Source organism: Doryrhamphus excisus, chromosome 22, assembly GCF_030265055.1.
Source record: "Doryrhamphus excisus isolate RoL2022-K1 chromosome 22, RoL_Dexc_1.0, whole genome shotgun sequence".
Lineage (NCBI taxonomy): Eukaryota > Metazoa > Chordata > Actinopteri > Syngnathiformes > Syngnathidae > Doryrhamphus > Doryrhamphus excisus.
The window spans coordinates 5147270-5168873 of NC_080487.1; the positions used below are offsets into that span (position 1 = coordinate 5147270).

A 21604-nucleotide genomic window follows, 5' to 3' on the forward strand; every position below is an offset into this window, starting at 1 on the left:
TGAGATGTGGCAGACACGTATTTATTCTTAATATGTGATGAGAAACAACACAAAACGCTTCAACAGAAGCACGCCACACTTTCTGAAAAGTCATTTATTCCAAAGTAGATGTGGATATGTGCATAACGGTTCCATGCATATAACAGTCAATTCCACCCTCGGCCATCTCCGTGCATGCGTGGGTTTTCTCCGGGTACTCCGGTTTCCTCCCACATTCCAAAAACATGCTAGGTTTATTGGCGACTCCAAATTGTCCATAGGTATGAATGTGAGTTTGAATGGTTGTTTGTCTATATGTGCCCTCTGATTGGCTGGCGACCAGTCCAGGGTGTACCCCGCCTCTCGCACAAAAGACAGCTGGGATTGGCTCCAGCACCCCCGCGACTCTCGTGAGGAAAAAGCGGTAGAAAATGAATGAATGAATGAATGACACATATATTTATGTATGTTTATCTTCAATACAAGAAAGAGTACTCCCTCAATTTGTCTTTTCTTATCTCAACTACTTTGATACCCCAAAATTTGGGACAAACTGCACTGGGGGAGAAGAGCAAATCTGATGGAGTCAAGATAAATACCCTTTCTTTGAATCCAGGAAAAGACATTTTTCATGTGAGTGCTGCGACATTTAGATAAGATACAACAGTATTCCTGAATATAACTTCCAGAACACCTCAGGATTCTCTTCTTTTGCACATGTTGTAGGTAACGATGACGATGAACACAAGGCTGAGAAACCCTGTCACGGATATCGCTCCTATCAGCACCTCCATTGGAGTGTTGCCCTCTGCTCCTAAAAGGAAGAACAGAACATACAGCGTAAGTACCAGCACAGACTGCAACCTTTCACCATGATGATAAGATACGGCTTTACAGCTGCTGTGGTGTATCAGGTACCGAGTCATGTGATGGCAGCCCTCAACTCAGCTGAACAGGTGAAACAGTTTGTTAAGTTTACAACAAATAAATTAGTTTGCTCGATGACTGTAGGGACGTAATTTCATGTCTGCACGGCTCTAATAATTCTAAAAATAACACTTAGATGGTCATTAGGGTGCATCAAAAAACACAATTATTGAATTTTAATATGGCTGGGTACTAAAAGTGTTCCAATATATGTAGAAACAACACATATAAAATATTTTTCCAATACATGATTATTTAGGGGTGCCACCATACATCTGTTTTTGTGGAATAAAGTGGTGAACAGTTCAATGGTCGCCATGGAGATTTGAGGTCAGCAAAGACTGCAGCTCAAGAACTCTAAGGTGATATTTATGTTTTTGTTGGTATTTATACTCCTATTACATATTACTAGCAAGTTTGTGGTTTTGTTTTTGTAATTTGAATGATTTGTAGTCATATTTATAGGTATTTAGTGCTCATTGCCTCTACTGTAGCTAACATTACCTAGCTACAGTTTGCTAATGACAGTTAGCTAATAGCTGAGCTAGCATAACATCAACAACAGTAATATAGAGTAGACAGTATTACTGATGCCTCATATTTATTGAGAGTAGTACTGTAGTCCTACATCAGGGGTCTCAAACATGCGGCCCGCGGGCCAAATGTGGCCCGCAGGGCACTAGTTTGAGGCCCCCGCCTTGATATGAAAGTTTAATGTTAGTGCGGCCCGCTCAAGTTTGATATGGATGCTGTATGGTATCATGTACACAGAAAGAAATATTACGTTTGATTAATGTTCATGTTAAAGGTTAAATAACTGTTAATAGTTATCCTCCCTATCCGTGTGGAAGTGGTAAGTTTTTGGCTATTTAAGTTAAAAGAAATAACTTGAAGGGTACCGTTTAGGTCGCTAGCTCTCTAGTTTGCGAGTTAGCATGTGTCTCAAGATCCTGCAGTTGCGCAATATGTTGTAAATAAAAAAAATTAGACTAGAAATTTCACATTTTCTGAAATTTTACAAAAGTTTATGTATGAGGTGGCACCCCTAAATCTCAATGGATTTCCTCCAAACTTTGCAAAAGACATTTTTATGTTCATTAGAAAAAAATGGAATGCCAGCCAAATTCATATTATGAATTTAAAATTTCACATTGAAATGGTCATACAAGTTTTCTTTGCTCTTACTACAAAAATATTACATAATACTACATAAATAATGTAATACTACATAAATATACGATAGGTGGTATATTCCATCATTTTCCCTGCGACAGGGCCTACATTGTTGCTGTCTAATAACTCACCATCATGGCCACTTCCTGTGTTCTCCGTGGGTACTAGCATGTGTTTGACATTCTCCAAGTGTCCATCGTTGCGCTCTGGTTTTATCCCAAGGAGATGGCACATCAGCGGGTACACGTTGACCAAGTCAAATGGATTGACAATCAAGTTCTTCTGAAAATTGGGCCCGACCGCTCTGAAGAAGGCTTTCATGTCCATGACCTCATTGTCAAAGCCGTGATCCCCTTTGTTGAATTGCAGTGGTAAAAACTACATGGAGACAGGAACGAGAAGTTGTATGAGAAACATATGTGATAATGAGATGTACCAGCAGATAAGTAATCACTGTTTTGGATCTTCTATTCAGGAATGTCTTCTAGAAACCTAAACCTCGGACAGAATCGCTCACCCCACTGATGACATATCCAGGATCAGACAATAGAATAATGGGAAGCAGTCGTGGATGGGAACTGTAGTGCAGCCTCTCTGGAATCTCCTCCTTTTTGTACACATGAAGGTGAGGGTGGCCTTTTTTCAGAGCCTGATAGACCTTCTCCAGCTTCCCTTCTTTCGGAAGCAGCATTCCCAAAGGACCATAATCCAAGAGTTGGAAGCGGATATCATTGAAGGTGAAGCCTGGGATCTTAGACAAGACGATCCTTTGAATTTGTCCTTCAGGTAAGATTCTCGTCATTCCATGATCAGCAGTAATAATGATATTGAGTCGGTCAGTTAAACCATGGTGATGGATCTTATCCCGAATGTAGCCCACAGTACGATCCACTTGCTGGACCATTTTCTGGCATTCTGGAGAATCTGGTCCATATTTGTGTCCGACTAGATCTGGTTCCCCGAAGTACAAGGAGACAAAATCCAGGTCCTGCTTGTGGAACCATTCTCCAATCACTTTATCGATGTTAAGCCTCCATTCTGTCTCGTTTCCGTGATCATAGATCGGAGGTTCCACTTGCCTCACATTTACGGTTTCTCCTCTGTAAGTGGCAGCCGTGCCAGGGAAATGCAGCGACCCCGTTTTTAAACCCTAGAAATTCAAACACACAACAGTCCTTAAGTCATTTTGTAGTTCTTAGTTTGTTCCAAAACAGGAACCATTTTGACTAACATAATATTTTGTACACTCATTCTACCTACTATAGAGTAGGATGTAAAAAAACATGCTTACTTATTTGCCCTCATCCATGAATCTGTTATTATTTGACCGTTATTTATTATTTCATGTGTGTAGGGCTCTAATAATGTTAAAAAGCCTATTTAGAGGACCGTAAGCAGCTTTTCTATTATTATATTATCTATTATTATAATATTTATAAATAAGAAATCCTGCTTTGCAGAAATTCACTGATCATGGTTGTGTCTGGAACCATTCATTCATTCATTCATTTTCTACCACTTTTCCTCACGAGGTATTTAATATGTTAAATAATAAATAATAATAAAAAATAAATAATATGTTAAAAATATTCCATAGTTTTTGCCTCAAATAAGCATTTTCAAGCATCCATCCATATATTTTCTATGTTGCTTATCCTCACCAAGGTCGTGGAGTATGCTGGAGCCTATCCCAGCTGTCTTCGGGCGAGAGGCGGGGTACACCCTGGACTGGTGGCCAGCCAATCACAGGGCACATATAGACAAACAACCATTCACACTCACATTCATACCTATGGACAATTTGGAGTGGACAATTAACCTAGCATGTGTTTGGAATGTGGGAGGAAACCGGAATACCCGGAGAAAACCCACGCAGCACGTGGGATTGAACCCTGGTCTCCTAGCTGTGAGGTCTGCGCGCTAACCACTAGTCCGCCGTGCAGCCGGTCTGGAACCAATGAACCGCAATAGACGAGGGATGACTGCACTGTGTACAGTGTACCGTGTACCGTGTACCGTGTACCGTGTACCGTGTACCGTATACTGTGTACTGCATGGCTAAAGCATGTTTCCCTACTGTTTAGGTTTAGTGTGTTGTTTTGATGGCAGAGAGGACAGCCAGTAATGGTGTCTATTAGCTTTACTGAGTCTGACTAATGAAAGCAAAGGGATTCATGAGATAAACATCAAACTGGTTTCATGAGGCTTTGAAGAAGCAGAAAGGCTATCTGGAATCAACCTGTCTTTGTGCTGTTATCCAGATGGGTAAGCTGCCGTTGTCCCAGTAGGAATCAACAAACTGAGTAGCATGGTACTGTTTCTTCTCCTGAGTGGTTGTGTTGAACCAAATATTGTGGATCACCCCGTGGTTCTCCACAAAATTTCCTGCATGGAGAAAGGCACAATGATGTACAAGACACATAAATGGTAAGGAGTAGAGAAATGAGTATGAATATGAACATTAATGTATGCTGGATTACTGTGCGGAATGCAATTGTAACTCATTTGCATAACATTTCTCTTCAACAGCCATCTTCCTGGTCTACTCTGCTACCCTGGGTGGAATATTCCCACAACACCCTAGTCAGATCCGACACAGGGGTCTCCCCGTTTTGTGCAGCCTAGGGGATTCCATCATGAACTCTGAGGTACCTACTTTATAAAACAGGGGTCTCAAACTCGCGACCTGCGGGCCAAATGCGGCACGCGAGACGCTAGTTTAAGGCCCCCACCTTGATACCAAAGTTTAATGTTGAAATGACACCGGACACAATTAACATGATTTAGCCCCACACATACTGTTACCCTACCCTGTTACCCCGCCCTGTTTTGCTTTGGATTAGCAATGAAGCTAAAGGCTTATGACGCTGGGTACAAATAAATGCAGGAAATGATTTGGAATAAAACGCAAAATACACGTCAAGATAAAGCATCTCATCAAACATGTTGTTAAAGTTACGACGCTGCTCGAGTACGATGCTAACTTGCTAATTGGGTCAAATTATTAAGTTTCATTCATGTTCATGTTAAAGGTTAAATAACTGTTAATACTGTACATTTGAATCTGAAAAAAAATTCTTACGTTTTTCTTATTTGCTGTTTTATTATTATTTTACTTATTTATTACTGATTGATTGATTTATTGTCTTTATTCTTAATTTGTTTATTTATTTTTTTTAATCTCATTTTGTGTATAGAAAAATAAAAATTAAGATATTTGGTGTGGAAAATCGGAAGCAAAGTACTGAAAAAGTGTAGGGTATAGCAGAAGCAAAAGCATTGAAGATAGTTTTTTTATTGATTTTTTTCCAGTTTTTAATAAATGCGTTTTTGTTTTTGTTTTTTGAAAACCTGATGCGGCCCGGCTTCACCCAGAACCTAGCTCCGGTGGCCCCCAGGTAAATTGAGTTTGAGACCCCTGTTATAGAATCTGCTTTCTTGGTTCTCAAACTAAATAGCGAGCACTGGTCAGCACGTCTGTTCTGCAATTAGGCGTACATATCACTCATACTGCATAAAATCGGTTTGTCTGTCCGTTGTAGGAATACGCTTAGCATGGAGGCTTAATGAAACAAGGACATTCTTTTTGAAGAAGAAGAAATTAAGAAATTAAGAGATTGTTTTACCTGTCAGCAGCGAAAAGTGAGCAGGGCTGGTGATGGTGAGAAAGGGTGGCGTGACATAGACCGCTTTCACGCCATCCTTGGCCATCTGATCCAGGTTGGGGGTTTCAAGATCCCGGTCATAATCCCAACGGAAGCCATCAAAGGAGATGAGCAGCAGCTTGTTCCTTGCAGACCGTGCTGGAGCAGCTTCACAGGGTGGCCAGACAATGTGGCATAAGACGCAAAGGTAGAGGAAGGTGTAGGACATTCTTAGGCTGGCTCTGCTTCCTCACACATGGAGAGGCTCTCCAGACGCGATACGTTAATGGTGTAAATGTACTTGATACCTGCCCCCCCCCCCTCTAAACTATCAAGGCTTTTGATGGAAGCAGCCCTGTTCTCCTTAATCAGGAATATTGGCTAGCACGACCCACAAACACCAGCGTTTATCATTTTACGATGGAATTAGCTGATATAGGGAGATAATCCCAGACTGAAACCTGAAACTTTAACCCGCCTGATGTGTTGTAAAATAGCACAGCTTTTGTCATGCTAATTGTAGTCATAGCTGCACTAAAGAGGTAGGTTTATTGACTTGTGATAAGAGCTAAATGTAATCACGTTTATAAAAATGGTCTAACTAATTCTACAATCCACTAGTCCTACAACCCACTAGTCCTACAACTACCTATTCCTACAACCCACTAGTCTGGCAGCCCACTAGTCCTACAACCCACTAGTCCTACAACTACCTATTCCTACAACCCACTAGTCCTACAACCCACTAGTCCTACAACTACCTAGTCCTACAACCCACTAGTCCTACAACCCACTAGTCCTACAACTACCTAGTCCTACAACCCACTAGTCCTACAACTACCTAGTCCTACAACCCACTAGTCCTACAACTACCTAGTCCTACAACCCACTAGTCCTACAACCCACTAGTCCTACAACTACCTAGTCCTACAACCCACTAGTCCTACAACCCACTAGTCCTACAACTCACTAGTCCTACAACCCACTCATCCTACAACCCACTAGTCCTACAACCCACTAGTCCTACAACTACCTAGTCCTACAACCCACTAGTCGTACAACTCACAAGTCCTACAACTACCTAGTCCTACAACCCACTAGTCCTACAACTCACTAGTCCTACAACCCACTAGTCCTACAACCCACTAGTCCTACAACCCACTCGTCCTACAACCCACTAGTCCTACAACTACCTCGTCCTACAACCCACTAGTCGTACAACTCACTAGTCCTACAACCCACTAGTCCTACAACTACCTAGTCCTACAACCCACTAGTCCTACAACACACTAGTACTACAACTACCTAGTCCTACAAACCACCAGTCCTACAACTCACTAGTCCTATAACCCACTAGTCCTACAACTACCTAGTCCTACAACCCACTAGTCCTACAACTACCTAGTCCTACAACCCACTAGTCCTACAACTACCTAGTCCTACAATCCACTAGTCCTACAACCCACTAGTCCTACAACCCACTAGTCCTACAACTACCTCGTCCTAGTTGAAGTGGTGCCACCTAACCAACAGCAATAAACATCTCCCTATCTACGGACATATCTACCTGTACAGATTGTCAAATCCAACTTGAAGTTGTTACCACCTCCTGGTGTCCACAAAGTAGAATTAAATCTAAATGAGTCAATAATAGTTATTTGTTATTGGTAAGCCTGAATATTTTTGTTATCATGCATCCTGAATGCAGAATTCCTTGCTTGTCTTCAAGCGCTGTCATTATGTAGGAAACAGCTTATGGCCAAAAAAAAAAAAGAAAACCTTGGTCGCATGGACTCAATAAAGACTGGACTTTGTCATCAAGATGGAGGTAGGATTTATTCAAGGACGGATTTTATGCTTGATAAGGATCATGGAGGTAGGACATTGCCAAGTGATAATTCAATAGAACCAAATCAATCAAGTCACACCGAAGCAGAATATAGGAACTATTGATCCTGTGACACTAAACACAGCATGCATACACTGGATAGTAGAACCTTGGTTAGCGTCATTAGTTTGTTCCAGAATGTCTGACCCAAACTGAAACAGATGCTAACCAAATAACATGTTTGGAATATAAATCCAATTAATCCGTTACAGAAAGCCAGGAACGAAACCGTGAATGACGCTCTGCTAATAGGATGCTAACAAAAACATTTTGTCATAAAAACGGTTGAACTAACGCCATATTGCACGCTAACCAGAGAATTTCTGCATACTGAAGCAAAATTGGAACAAATTTTCATTTTGATGTGGTATAGTTGTTTAGATTTCTGTTGAGAAGTTGCTGAAACCTACCCTTCTACTGTTGATGACTGGAATGACAACAAATAATTATTTGTCTAATCTTTCTTCTGGTAGGTTCCATGTTTCTATAGCCATAGAACCCAACATTCTGTGTGCCTTGAAAGTAGTTTGGTACTGAATGAGTTAAAGAACCAACCTGATTAGTGATGAGATACTTGAAAAACATTTATCCGAGACATAACAGGCAACAAACCAACCAACCAACCAATTCACTCCATGGTAAGAATGAGTTCTGATACCAGTACAGTATATGTCAAGTCATAGACTCGCAGTCAACGCCAACGTGTCTGGGAGCCCTCAAAAACTGGTTAGCTTGTCGCCCGTGGCCTCCTGAGCGGTGTACTCCGGTTTAAACCTGAAAGAAGAGAAATCAGCCCAGAAAAAGTGAGAATAGGAATAACGCGGTTGTCAAATTTCAAGTGATTCGTCTCCACCTTTTGTTTGGGTGCACACAAAATAACATGGAAGCTTCAAAGACCCATGTTTGTATTTATTGGGTACCAAATTCATAAACCTTACGAGTGCTTTAAAAAATACATCAAATCCGACAAACAAAAGATGGATAATTGGATTAGAATTTGGTTTTCTGCTTGGAGCCAATTACCTCTTTTCCGCTGACCTCCTTTTCCACAAAGTGTGGGAGGTCAACGCTACAAACACCAGTGCCAGAAAGCCAGTCACTGCTGATAAACCCGTCACAATTTGTGACCGAGTCTGTGGTTTTTGACCTGGATGCAGATGGAAACAAGTATGAGGAGATTAGAAACGGTATTAATTTGCCAGACGAGCAGACTCTTATCTCGACGCAGATAAAGGTTTTCGCCGCCTTGCCAGCATCATTCTGTCAGTGAAAGACGAGTACTGACAATAATGGGCCATACACAAAACAAATCCAGATTAAATCCAATAAAATCTTAAACTCGTGTTATTGTCTATGAAAGTTTAGCTTAGCTAGACCGTCAACAGTGAAAACAGGTTAAGGTGATCATGACCACCGAGACGTCTTACCGTTATGATCTCCTCCTGCGTTTATCTTGGGGACCAGCATGTGTTTGGTGTTGTCTAGGTGCCCATCGTTGACCTCGGGTTCGATGCCCAATAGATGGCACATCAGTGAGTACACATTGACCGTCTCAAAGGGTTCAACCACCAGGTTTTTCTTGAAGTCAGGCCCCACCGCCCTAAAGAAGGGCTTCATGTCTAACTCTTGGTTGTCAAAGCCGTGTTCTCCTTTGTGAAACTGCAAAGGAAGAAACTAAGATTTGGGGAGAAAACAGAAAAGAACAAGAATTAACCATTAGCAACAAACCCATACTTCATAACCACACGGTTATTTTGTTATACTTTGTTCAATGTGCTGTAGTACTGTAGTATTTTACAATGAATCACTAAATTACAACAGTATGACATGATGATGACTTTTTTAAGCGGGGCGGGTAGAATGGACCGTATCTTAGCCATGTTGCCAAGATGAAAAATGCAGTTTTGGTAACATTCTCAAAGTTCTTTTGAAAGGATAGAGTCCGATCCAATATTACCAACGAGTACAATCTTGCATGGGTACCAAGTCTGCAATACATTCCCAGAATTCTTCCAAGAAGCCTGAGTAGGGACCAGGGAGGACGGTAGAGAAGTGGTAGATGAAATGGTAACGATGTGGGCGATTGTAAAACGAGGACCTTAAATGTTTTAAATTCGGAATTGGAGCAGGTTAAGAACAGATTCATGGACGAGTACAAGGCATCGAACTTGTAAAATCATTTGGTTCGAGGTGCATCCCGAGTCATCCAAACTGTGTATGTCCAGTCAGACTCAAGTCCAAGTCACAGGACTCAAGTCTACACCTCAGTTAAAGAATTGGAGAACCCCTTTAATACACAACAGTTCTGTCAGTTTTCCTGACTGAATAATTAACTCTTGGACACAAAAGAGGCGGGGTACACCCTGGACTGGTCGCCAGCCAATCACAGGGCACATATAGACAAACAACCATTCACACTCACATTCATACCTATGGACAATTTGGAGTCGCTAATTAACCTAGCATGTTTTTGGAATGTGGGACGAAACCGGAGTACCCGGGGAAAACCCACGCATGCACGGGGAGAACATGGTGGGAGGGTGGGATTGAACCCTGGTCTCCTAGCTGTGAGGTCGGCGCGCTAACCACACGTCCGCCGTGCAGCCGGTCTGGAATCAATGAACCGCAATAGACGAGGGATGACTGTACTGTGTACTGTGTACTGTGTACTGTGTACTGCATGGCTAAAGCTAGGTTTAGTGTGTTGTTTTGATGGCAGAGTGGACAGCCAGTAATGGAGTCTACTCACGCTAATTAACCTAGCATGTTTTTGGAATGTGGGAGGAAACCGGAGTACCCGGAGAAAACCGGGGAGAACATGCAAACTCCACACAGAGATTGCCGAGGGTGGAATCGAACCCTGGTCCAAAATGAACAGATATCGCATGCAATACTTTCCTATGAACATCCACTTAACTGTGATATGAAATATTGCAGTTTCTCACCCCATTGATGACATATCCAGGATCAGCGAAGAGGATAATGGGGAGAAGTCGTGGGTGGGTACCATAGTGCAGTCTTTCTGGCATTTCCTCTTTTTTATACACATGAAGGTGAGGGTGGCCTCCCTTTAGCGCTTGATACACCTTCTCCAACTTCCCTGTCTTCGGAAGCAGCATCCCAGTAGGTCCATAATCTACCAGATGGAACTTGATATCCCAGAAGTTAAAACCTGGTATCTGCGACAGCATGATTTCCTCAACTTGTTCCCCTCGAAAGACTTTAGTCATCCCGTGGTCAGCAGTGATGATGATATTGAGTCGGTCAGCTAGACCGTGGTAATAGATCTGGTCCCGGATGTAGCCCACGGTACGATCCACTTGCTGCACCATCTTCCGGCGTTCTTCGGAATCTGGTCCATACTTGTGGCCGACCTTATCTGGTTCCCCAAAGTACAAGGTGACAAAGTCGAGGTCCTGTTGGTGGAACCATTCTCCAATCACTTTATCGATGTTACGCCTCCATTCTTTTTCGTTTGAATAGTCGTAGAAACGCGGTTCCACCTGCCTCACTTTAACTATCTCTTTTTTGTAGGTAGCTGCTGTGCCCGGGAAATGGAGAGAGCCTGCTTTTACACCCTGCAAGAGGATAACACAGCATGAGGGATTGGAGAGTCAAGCTCCACCGTGGAATGGACCAAAATGGAGCCAAATAGGAGGTGAGCTATTTGTTAAAGTAGTTGAAGTCGTTGAAGTATTTGTACTCTTTATACAGGACACACAAATATTTCATTCATTCATTTTTTACCGCTTATCCTCACAAGGGTCGCGGGGGGTGCTGGAGAGGCGGGGTACACCCTGGACTGGTCGCCAGCCAATCACAGGGCACATATAGACAAACAACCATTCACACTCACATTCATACCTATGGACAATTTGGAGTAGTCAATTAACCTAGCATGTTTTTGGAATGTGGGAGGAAACCCACAGGGAGAACATGCAAACTCCACACAGAGATGGCCGAAGGTGGGATTGAACTCGGGTCTCCCAGCAGTGAGCCCAGATGGCAATATATCATCTTCTAGTATTTTTCACTGTAAGAGTAAGAGATCTCGTCTATCGTCTCACCTCTGCCGCTATTCATTCATTCATTCATTTTTTACCGCTTATCCTCACAATGGTCGCGGGGGGTGCTGCAGCCTATCCCAGCTGTCTTTGGGCAAGAGGCGGGGTACACCCTGGACTGGTTGCCAGCCAATCACAGGGCACATATAGACAAACAACCATTCACACTCACATTCATACCTATGGACAATTTGGAGTCACCGATTAACCTAGCATGTTTTTGGAGTACCCGGAGAAAACCGGAGTACCCGGAGAAAACCCACGCATGCACGGGGGGAGAACATGCAAACTCCACACAGAGATGGCCGAGGGTGGAATTGAACCCTGGTCTCCTAGTTGTGAAGTCTGCGCGCTAACACAAATATTTACATTCTTATTTTCTTAATTCTCTTAAAAATCCATTCAATTTCGGTTTGTGTCAAATTGTACAAAAGTGTGTACTTTTCTACCAGTCACACAGTACAATAGGACTAAAATACTGTAAGTCAGGTAATAAAAGGAGGCTCGACATTGTTTATGTTCTGCTGGTTGTTGATAAAATGAATAATTTCATAAATAAATAAAAGTCATAAAACAAAAAACAATACGGTGTTAAGGTTTGGCCCATAAATCTTGCCATGCACCTGTCTCTGTGCTGTTATCCAGATGGGCAAGCTGCCGTTGTCCCAGTAGGAATCAACAAACTGGGTCATGTAGTACTGCTTCTTCTCCTGGGTGGACGTGTTGAACCACATGTTGTGTATCACTCCATGGTTCTCCACGTAGCGGCCTGATTAGAAAGATGCAAACACAGTATGGACTTTATTAAATCTAGTCTATGAAAGTTTATACTTATGGTCGGATGTACATTTTAAGGTCTACATTAAGTAAACCAGAGCGGTTTGGTGTACATGACTGTTTCTAATCTGACTTCTCAGATGGACGAGTTTGGGTTTACTTGTTACTCGTTGGGTTTTTAGTGGGTTTACCTGACGCAGATCTTGATCACGACTATAGGATTGCTTATGGGAACCCTTGACTTAAAACCAAGGATTACATGACAAAGGCGCTGTTACCTGTAATCAGGGTGAAGTGCGCTGGGCTGGTGATGGTGATAAACGGTGGGGTCACATACTTTGCTTTCACTCCATCCTTAGCCATTTTGTCCAGATTCGGGGTGTCCACATCTTGATCGTAATCCCAGCGGAAGCCATCAAAAGAAACAAGTAACAACTTGTTCCTGACTGACCCACCGAAACCAGACTGCAGCCCAGAAACAGAACCTCCTAATGGGACTGCAGCACAAGGAGCGCTGACGATCACTCCAAAGACAACCATGGAGAGCAAAGCCATGTCTGGCTGTGAAGACGTACACATGTGAGTGCAGGCTGAAAAATGTGAGAATGGCTGACTGTTTTTTTTTTTGAGTGTGCAAACAGACTAGATATGACTCATTATACTGCACACACAAACCTCAAACAAATATGACAAAAGAAGAGACACACTATCATGACACTTAATCTGCCCTTAAACCGTAGCTAGATCACCATCTTAGCTTATCTTATCATCTCATAAAGGGCTTTTATTCCTATACAACCCTGGGTTTTGAAGGTCCAGCAATTCAGAATGTGGCAGAGGAACGAGTCAGTTATCGCTGACACGATCAAAATCCATCCCCAAATGTTCCTCATTGGAATTAGATGAGGGGGAGATGCATGCTAACTCGCAAACTAGAGAGCTAGCGACCTAAACGGTAGCCTTCAAGTTATTTCCTTTAAACTTAAATAGCCAAAAACTTAACCACTTCCACACGGATAGGGAGGATAACTATTAACAGTTATTTAACCTTTAACATGAACATTAATCAAACGTAATATTTTTTTCTGGGTACATGATACCATACAGCATCCATATCAAACTTTCATATCATTACATTAAACTTTCATATCAAGGCGGGGGCCTCAAACTAGTGTCCTGCGGGCCACATTTGGCCCGCGAGCCGCGTGTTGGAGACCCCTGTCTTACGTCATCCAACCTTAGCAGCAATGGCATGCTGCAAGCGGCTTTCCTATACAGCTCAACAATCCCATCCCAACTCATAAGGATAATTGATTGATAATTTAGCATTAGCGTTAGCGTTAGACCAAACTGGCGCGAGACGAAGGAACATTTGAAGATCTTGAAGGTGGTATTGTACAAGTAACGTTGTCTGCTCGATGAACACAACTCTTGCAGGTCGGATGAAATAGCAACAACCGTAGTAACATAAATCTGTTGTTGGGATGCTACTGTGGAATCTTGCTTCTGTTTTTTCTGCCATAATTCTAACAATTAATTCTAACAATTAGCATGAATGAATGAACAATTTTCATATGAGGGAATTTCTGATGTAGTTATTTTATTTTTGAACAATGGCAGGGCACATATGGACAAACAGCCATTCACACTCACATTCATTTCTACAAGGATAGGTCATGTTTCTTTCATGAATACTAAATTAATCTAAGCATTTCCCTTACAAATACAGCTAAAAAAGTTGATGTGTAATTTGAGCCTGAGCCACTAGATGGAGACACAGTAACATATAGCATTCATTCCATTCATTCCATCGATACTTTAAAAATGTAAAAAGCTGCCAATAAATAACTTAAATGCAATGAACATGATCTTGATGAGCGGGGATTAATACGGGAGAGTTGTGAATGTGGTTAAGAACATTCTGTGTATTTGCTAACGAACATGCAAAGGCCGACTTACCATTAAGCAAACACATGCAATTGCCTGGGGGCCCCAAGATTTCCAGGGGTGCCCAAATGTCTCATATAGAAAAGTAATAACTGATTTTTTAAATCCAATTTAAAGTACGTATTACTGTTTTAGACTCCACTCGTGCTTAAGACGCCATCTTTTGAAGACCTCCTCTCCATTCTCATGCAACGGATTGTTGCACATGTGCAGCAGAATATGTCCTTCAGGAAGATGGCCCCAAACAAAGCCCTTTGGAGGAGAATGAAGTGGAGTTAGCACAGAGGAGCAGAGAAGCGGAGAAGGCGAGAAGAAAGTTACAAAAGGTATCACCCGTTTACAAACGTTTACACGACACGACACCAAGAGCAAGACAATATATGTATATAAAGGGCTAATTTGTGTTTATTAAACATGATTTGTTTTTTTTTAACTAGTTCAAAGCAATATGAACCGCAATGTATAAGAAACAGACACAATTGGTAAAGTAAACTGGCCATCACTCAAGCAAATAATCTTACAGAATAGAATTCTATATAAATATATATAATAAATATAATATAGGGCGGCACGGCATGGCGGTCGAGTGGTTAGCAGCGAGGAGACCAGAGTTCAATTCCACCCTCGGCCATCTCTGTGTGGAGTTTGCATGTTCTCCCCGTGCATGTGTGGGTTTTCTCCGGGTACTCCGGTTTCCTCCCACATTCCAAAAACATGCTAGGTTAATTAGCGACTCCAAATTGTCCATAGGTATGAATGTGAGTGTGAATGGTTGTTTGTCTATATGTGCCCTGTGATTGGCTGGCGACCAGTCCAGAAAATGAATGAATGAATGAATGTATATAAACATGGCATCTTAAGCTGACACATACTGTAACTGTAACAGATTTGAAAAGCCTTTTGTAAAAATGGAAAGATTGAACCTTGATTCTCAGAATGAGACGGTAATGGAGCCAGGATGAAGCCAGGATTAAAGCCAGTCTCGCTCTGAGGAAGATGAAGAGTCGGACTGTGGGACTTCATCGCTCCCTCAGCAGTTTGGCGTCACACTGATCAATGTCCCCCCACTTGAAGAGGATCCTACTCTTTGGCCGAAACAACCACATCAAGGACACAATATTTCCAAGGAATCAAGAGACCTGCAGATTTACTAACAGTTACTACTATATTTACTATATACTATAGTACTACACATGAGGACTATATAGTACAGTAAACCTCGGATATATCGGATTCAATTGTTCCCACTGGTTTTGTCCGATATAAGCGAAATCTGTTATATGCGTATACCGGAAAATGTCCGTTTTACGCATATATCGGATTTATATCCGGTATATGCGTAAATCGGATTTTATCCGTTATAAAAAGGCACTTCCTTGACTATGTTTCCAATGTACCTGGACGCGCAGGCAACGCTGCAAATGACGTCGTATAGCGGCCTGTCACGATTCGGCGAATCGGAGCGCCACGATGCGGCCATCCGATATATGCGAAGAAAATTTAATGGAAATGCATTGGAACGGGACTGGAGATTTTGTCCGAAATAGGCGAAATCCGTTATAAAAAAATCTGATATATGCAATGAATTTTTATTGGAAATGCATTACAGAAAAATTGGTTCTTTTTTATCTGTCCGTTGTGAGCGAATTTCCGATATATCCGAGTCCGATATATCCGAAGTTTACTGTACTACACATGAGGAACAGAGAGAAGATAAGCAGATCCTGGCTGTGTTTACCTGTTTGGTGACACCCCAGTTAAAAGGGAATGGGGTTAATAACAGGAAGAATCTTTCAGGCTACCCCCCCGGACAACACATTCCCAACATGGACACAAAGTGGCACAATCGTACCACACAGACCTCCAAACAAACACCACAAGGCCGTAGATCCGCTCAATCACAATCCACTTCCTTTTGAAATAAAGCGCTACAGAGAGGTCTTGACGTGATTCATTGCAATTGTGAGTCGTCTGGCAGAACGTAATCTTTCATTCCGTGGGCCACTCAGAGCGATTTGTTGGAGGCTGGCGAAGGAAAAACTTCCCGGGACAAGTGGACCTGATGGCTGAGAGGGAGCACGTGAGGAGAAACCACAGGAACAAAGTGAGACTTTTTAAATGAATTGTTGGCAGTACACAAGTGATGTCAAGAATACAAAATATTATGCTTATATAATAATCATGGAGTGGACGCCGGACGTCATTCCGCATTGTCAGCTGGGAGGCATCTCCATTCATCAACGCTTCAAGAACTTGGCACATCAGGAAAAGTATGATGTCAGTCATAGGAACTTCCAATTTTTTCCAGTCCAGTCCTATGATGCTGGCAGCAGGATAAAGAAACGGGAGTGGAAGAGAGTGACCTTTTTCCTGATAACACGGAACTTTCCGCCATTTCCTGTATCACCTGATTTGTGGAGCAAGAAGTGACATTGCCCTTGCCATCACATTCGGAATTCATTCATTCATTCATTCATTCATTCATTTTCTACCGCTTTTCCTCATGAGGGTCGCATGGGGTGCTGGAGCCTATCCCAGCTGTCTTCGGGCGAGAGGCGGGGTACACCCTGGACTGGTGCCCAGCCAATCACAGGGCACATATAGCCAAACAACCATTCACACTCACATTCATACCTATGGACAATTTGGAGTGACCAATTAACCTAGCATGTTTTTGGAATGTGGGAGGAAACCGGAGTACCCGGAGAAAACCCACGCATGCACGGGGAGAACATGCAAACTCCACACAGAGATGGCCGAGGGTGGAATTGACCCCTGGTCTGCGCGCTAACCACTCGACCGCCGTGCCGCCCCACATTCGGAATAATCCGGAATAATAATACAGAATAATCCATCGAACATAATGCTTTCTGATCACGTTTATACATGTGTGGAAAACCTAAACGGCGTCAGGCTTTGGAACCCCGCCACCCCCCCCCCTTTTTTTTGTTCTTGCTCATCTGGCAAGGCAAAAATCCATACCCAGCTAATGCAATCTCATGTCTCCCCGCCCCGCCAGTTTAAATAGCCCGCGTTAAATGAAGTGGGTTAAAAGAGAAATCGATCTTCTCCTTTGGCCATCTTACTGCAGCACCCTTGCCCCACCCAGCCTGTAATCAGCGCTACTCCCCCAGGAGAAATGAACCCTCAGAGAATGGAGATATGGATGTATAGGATTGGAAGATGTGTTGTTTTAAAAATCAGCAATTAAGATGTGACGAAGCGGCAGCACGGTGGTCGAGTGGTTAGCGCGCAGACCTCACAGCTAGGAGACCAGGGTTCAATTCCACCCTCTGCCATCTCTGTGTGGAGTTTGCATGTTCTACCCATGCATGCGTGGGTTTTCTCCGGGTACTCCGGTTTCCTCCCACATTCCAAAAACATGCTAGGTTAATTGGCGACTCCAAATTGTCCATAGGTATGAATGTGAGTGTGAATGGTTGTTTGTCTACGTATATGTGCCCTGTGATTGGCTGGCGACCAGTCCAGGGTGTACCCCGCCTCTCGCCCAAAGACAGCTGGGATAGGCTCCAGCACCCCCTGCAACCCTCGTGAGGAAAAGCGGTAGAAAATGAATGAATGAATATTTATTTTATTTATTTTATTATTTTTATTATATTATTGTTTATTCCCATAGCGAGGCCCAGATGTTTTTTGTTGTATAAACGTGTGTACTTGTGTACTTGCAGTATTAAGATATAATAACGTGTGTGTTTGTATGCCTGCACTGCATGCCAAGGGAGATGGTATTATATTTACAGATGCCACCCACAAAATCCCATGACCCTTTTGCTGTGGGGGCTGGATGAGATGGATGAGGGAGCAAAAAAAAAAAAAAAAAGAGACCACAACACGGCACGAAAAAAAACAAAGATGTGTCAATAATATTTGTCTTCAGTCAGTTTTAGCGGAATAGGAATGGTACCTTTTTACCAATTTCTGATATGCCTGTTTCTGACTTGCTTTAGACGTGTGCTTATTTTTATTCCAGTTCCATCGGGAGGACCGCAGGATCTTCTCAGACCAGCTGTGAGACAATCTCCCCAGCGTGTCCTGGGGCCTTCTTCCAGCTGGGCATGCCCAGATGCTGGAGCCACCTTAGCTGGCAGTTGGATGACTGAGCTCTTTAGGTGAGTCCAACCACCCAACAGAGGAAACTCCGTTGAATCCGCGATCTGTTTTTTTTTTTTTGTTCTTGTGATTTGGGTAGCGGTCGAGGGCGGGTATCTGGGTGATCTGGTCTTCGGAGGCTAAATCTGGTTCTTAGCACATGGAAGGTTACATTTTTTTCAACCCAAAATGATAACAGAACAGACTGAACAGGCACGAATAAGTTCAGGACAAATAAGATGGCTGCCGTTCATGGCTGTCATGCATGGCTGTCTCTAGACCTGGACATGCCCATTGTGTTGGCACGCACACACACACACACACACACACATAGGTCGTCTCAAACAAGTCAGGGCAGTCACGCAAATGACGCTTTTTACAGGAACTCACACCACACCTCCCATTCCTTACATATTTCTACATTTTCAACCAAGCTCTCTCTGATTGGCTGAACTGCAGGAAAAACAGGCTGTTCTTGTCAAATCAGATGCCCCATGGGGAGGAGCTGTCATTCAGCTAGCTTGTGGATGATAGCTCGGTGAGGATGGAGTGGAAGCCGCAGGGATATTTAAGCTATGTCATTCCTGCAACATGCTTTTTATTTGCAGATTGTTTCCATGGAAATGAGTCTTTTTTTTCCAGTCAGCGTTCCCAAAGGCGAAAGGGAAAAAGAGGTGATGATGAAATAAAGGATGTTAAAAGAGGTCACTTTTCAAGCAGTTTTAAGCCATAAAAACATCCCCAAGATGGCAAAAGGGCATTTGATAAGAGTGGTTAGTGCGTAGACCTCACAGCTAGGAAGACCAGGGTTCAATTCCACCCTCGGCCATCTCTGTGTGGAGTTTGCATGTTCTCCCCGTGCATGCGTGGGTTTTCTCCGGGTACTCCGGTTTCCTCCCACATTCCAAAAACATGCTAGGTTAATTGGCCACTCCAAATTGTCCATAGGTATGAATGTGAGTGTGAATGGTTGTTTGTCTATATGTGCCCTGTGATTGGCTGGCCACCAGTCCAGGGTGTACCTCGCCTCTCTCGCCCGAAGACAGCTGGGATAGGCTCCAGCACCCCCGCGACCCTCGTGAGGAAAAAGCGGTAGAAAATGAAGGAATGAATGTTATAAGACGATTTAAAAAAATACATTAATGTAAGGGCGGCACGGTGGTCAAGTGGTTAGCGCGCAGACCTCACAGATAGGAGACCAGGGTTCAATTCCACCCTCGGCCATCTCTGTGTGGAGTTTGCATGTTCTCCCCGTGCATGCATGGGTTTTCTCCGGGTACTCCGGTTTCCTCCCACATTCCAAAAACATGCTAGGTTAATTGGCCACTCCAAATTGTCCATAGTCCATTGTTGACATTGACTGAGAACAGTCTGGTACCAGAACATGGACACTACGGAGTCTGCAACTATCCACGGTGCCTCGTCCTCCCTGGGCAAGTTAGTCGATTGGCATGATACATGTTTTAGGTAGTGATGGTGCGTTTTCTGGTACGTGGGAGAATCCAGAATATGGAATCAGTTTGTTCATCAGTTTGATGTTTTGATCTGACTGTCGGGTCAGGTAGACTCAGCTGTTTGCTTTGGAGTAAAACTGGCTAATGTTGGATATATACTGTTTTATTATGGTGATTTGTTAGCTGAGTACATGAACACAAAGATGAAGAACATTGACATCATCAGTAGTCTGATATGGGCAATAGTGTGTGTGTGTGTGTGTTCTATTCGGTAGAACAAAAGTACTGAAATATATCCTCCAATAGGCGGAAAGTCCATCCCTGGGGGCTGACTCTCTCCTTCTCATCCACAAGTTGCAGGAGGACATTAGAAGAGACATTTAGCCCGGAATTCCGTAAATTGTGGCTCTATTCTGTCTGACCTATTTTCAATCCATTTTTTCATTCATTCATTCATTTTCTACCGCTTTTCCGCTGGAGCCTATCCCAGCTGTCTCCGGGCGAGAGGCGGGGTACACCCTGGACTGGTCGCCAGCCAATCACAGGGCACATATAGACAAACAACCATTCACACTCACATTCATACCTATGGACAATTTGGAGTGGCCAATTAACCTAGCATGTTTTTTGTAATGTGGGAGGAAACCGGAGTACCCGGAGAAAACCCACGCATGCACGGGGAGAACATGCAAACTCCACACAGAGATGGCCGAGGGTGGAATTGAACCCTGGTCTCCTAGCTGTGAGGTCTGCGCGCTAACCACTCAACCGCCGTGCCGCCCCAATCCATTTTTTAAACCTTGAATTGAAGGCAATTAAGGAACTTATAAGGGGAGTGCTAAACATAACATCAGTCACCAAGTTTATGAAAATATATTCGGCTCGCTGTCCTCACCCAACGAATAGGAGCTTCCGTAATGTCGTTTTCTGTGCCGTGCCCACACACTCCTGCCTCCACACATGGCTCAGCATCCCTCTCCTCTCTAATATCCCCTCCTTCGTCTCCTCCTTTCTCCTCTCTCTCTCCCTCTCCATCCAAGTCTTGCTCAGAGCAGTTGTTCAGCAGAGCAGCATAACATTGCACAGTGTGCATTTGCCATAGCATGCGTCCGCAGCGGCGATTTGTGGTTCAATCCCAGACAGGGGCAGCGAATCTGGTAGGAAGTCAGGGTGAGAGGGTGAGAGGGTGAGAGAGAGAGAGAGTCATCTATAGATGCAGTGCTGAGTGGACAGCGACAACTCGACACTACTGACCATCGTAAGTACAAGCATGGACAATCAGTCACTATTGATTGAGTTGTTTCCTCCATCTTCTTGTTATTTGTTGTTCTTGACTTCTCACATTTGTGGGGAAAACGTCTAAGCAGCTTGGAACCGTGAGAGGACTTCTCACACTTTTTTGCTACTCTTGTCCCATCCTTCGTTTAACGTATGTTTTACATATTTGGAATTTGTTTTGTTTGTTTGCTGAGAAGAGCTTCATCGCCTTTCATGTGCTGGATATCATAGAAAACGAGGAAGTTCTTGCAACGGTTCTTTGAGATTGAAGCTTTTCAAAGCACACCACCATCCCAGTGTAGGAGTGTCTCGCTGTGGGAATGGCTTCACTTGCACCAATCATCACTCAGTATCAGTACACAC

General features: G+C 43.2%; 3 protein-coding genes across 16 annotated transcripts in view; 1 reads left to right on the top strand and 2 right to left on the bottom strand.

The window, feature by feature from the left end:
- Positions 1-151: 151 nt before the first annotated feature.
- Positions 152-5952, bottom strand: LOC131110013 (ectonucleotide pyrophosphatase/phosphodiesterase family member 7-like). Its single transcript, XM_058062653.1, has 5 exons — positions 5706-5952; positions 4319-4464; positions 2597-3229; positions 2211-2457; positions 152-793 (listed from the first exon to the last, which is right to left on the bottom strand). Exons 1-5 carry the CDS (start codon positions 5950-5952, stop codon positions 675-677), a joined length of 1392 nt encoding a protein of 463 aa, XP_057918636.1. The 3' UTR covers positions 152-674.
- A 2375-nt stretch (positions 5953-8327) lies between these two features.
- On the bottom strand, positions 8328-13007 carry enpp7.2 (ectonucleotide pyrophosphatase/phosphodiesterase 7, tandem duplicate 2). The gene is made up of 6 exons (XM_058062655.1): positions 12731-13007; positions 12299-12444; positions 10557-11189; positions 9039-9285; positions 8635-8758; positions 8328-8385 (listed from the first exon to the last, which is right to left on the bottom strand). Exons 1-6 carry the CDS (start codon positions 13005-13007, stop codon positions 8328-8330), a joined length of 1485 nt encoding a protein of 494 aa, XP_057918638.1.
- Positions 13008-20756: 7749 nt separating this feature from the next.
- The window catches only part of rbfox3a (RNA binding fox-1 homolog 3a), a 317090-nt gene continuing 316242 nt past the window's right edge, over positions 20757-21604 (top strand). For all 14 annotated transcript variants that reach the window (XM_058062410.1, XM_058062406.1, XM_058062412.1 and 11 more), the window contains exon 1: positions 20757-21221. The gene's annotated coding sequence lies outside the window, so the exon portion shown is untranslated. The remainder of the gene's footprint in view (positions 21222-21604) is intronic.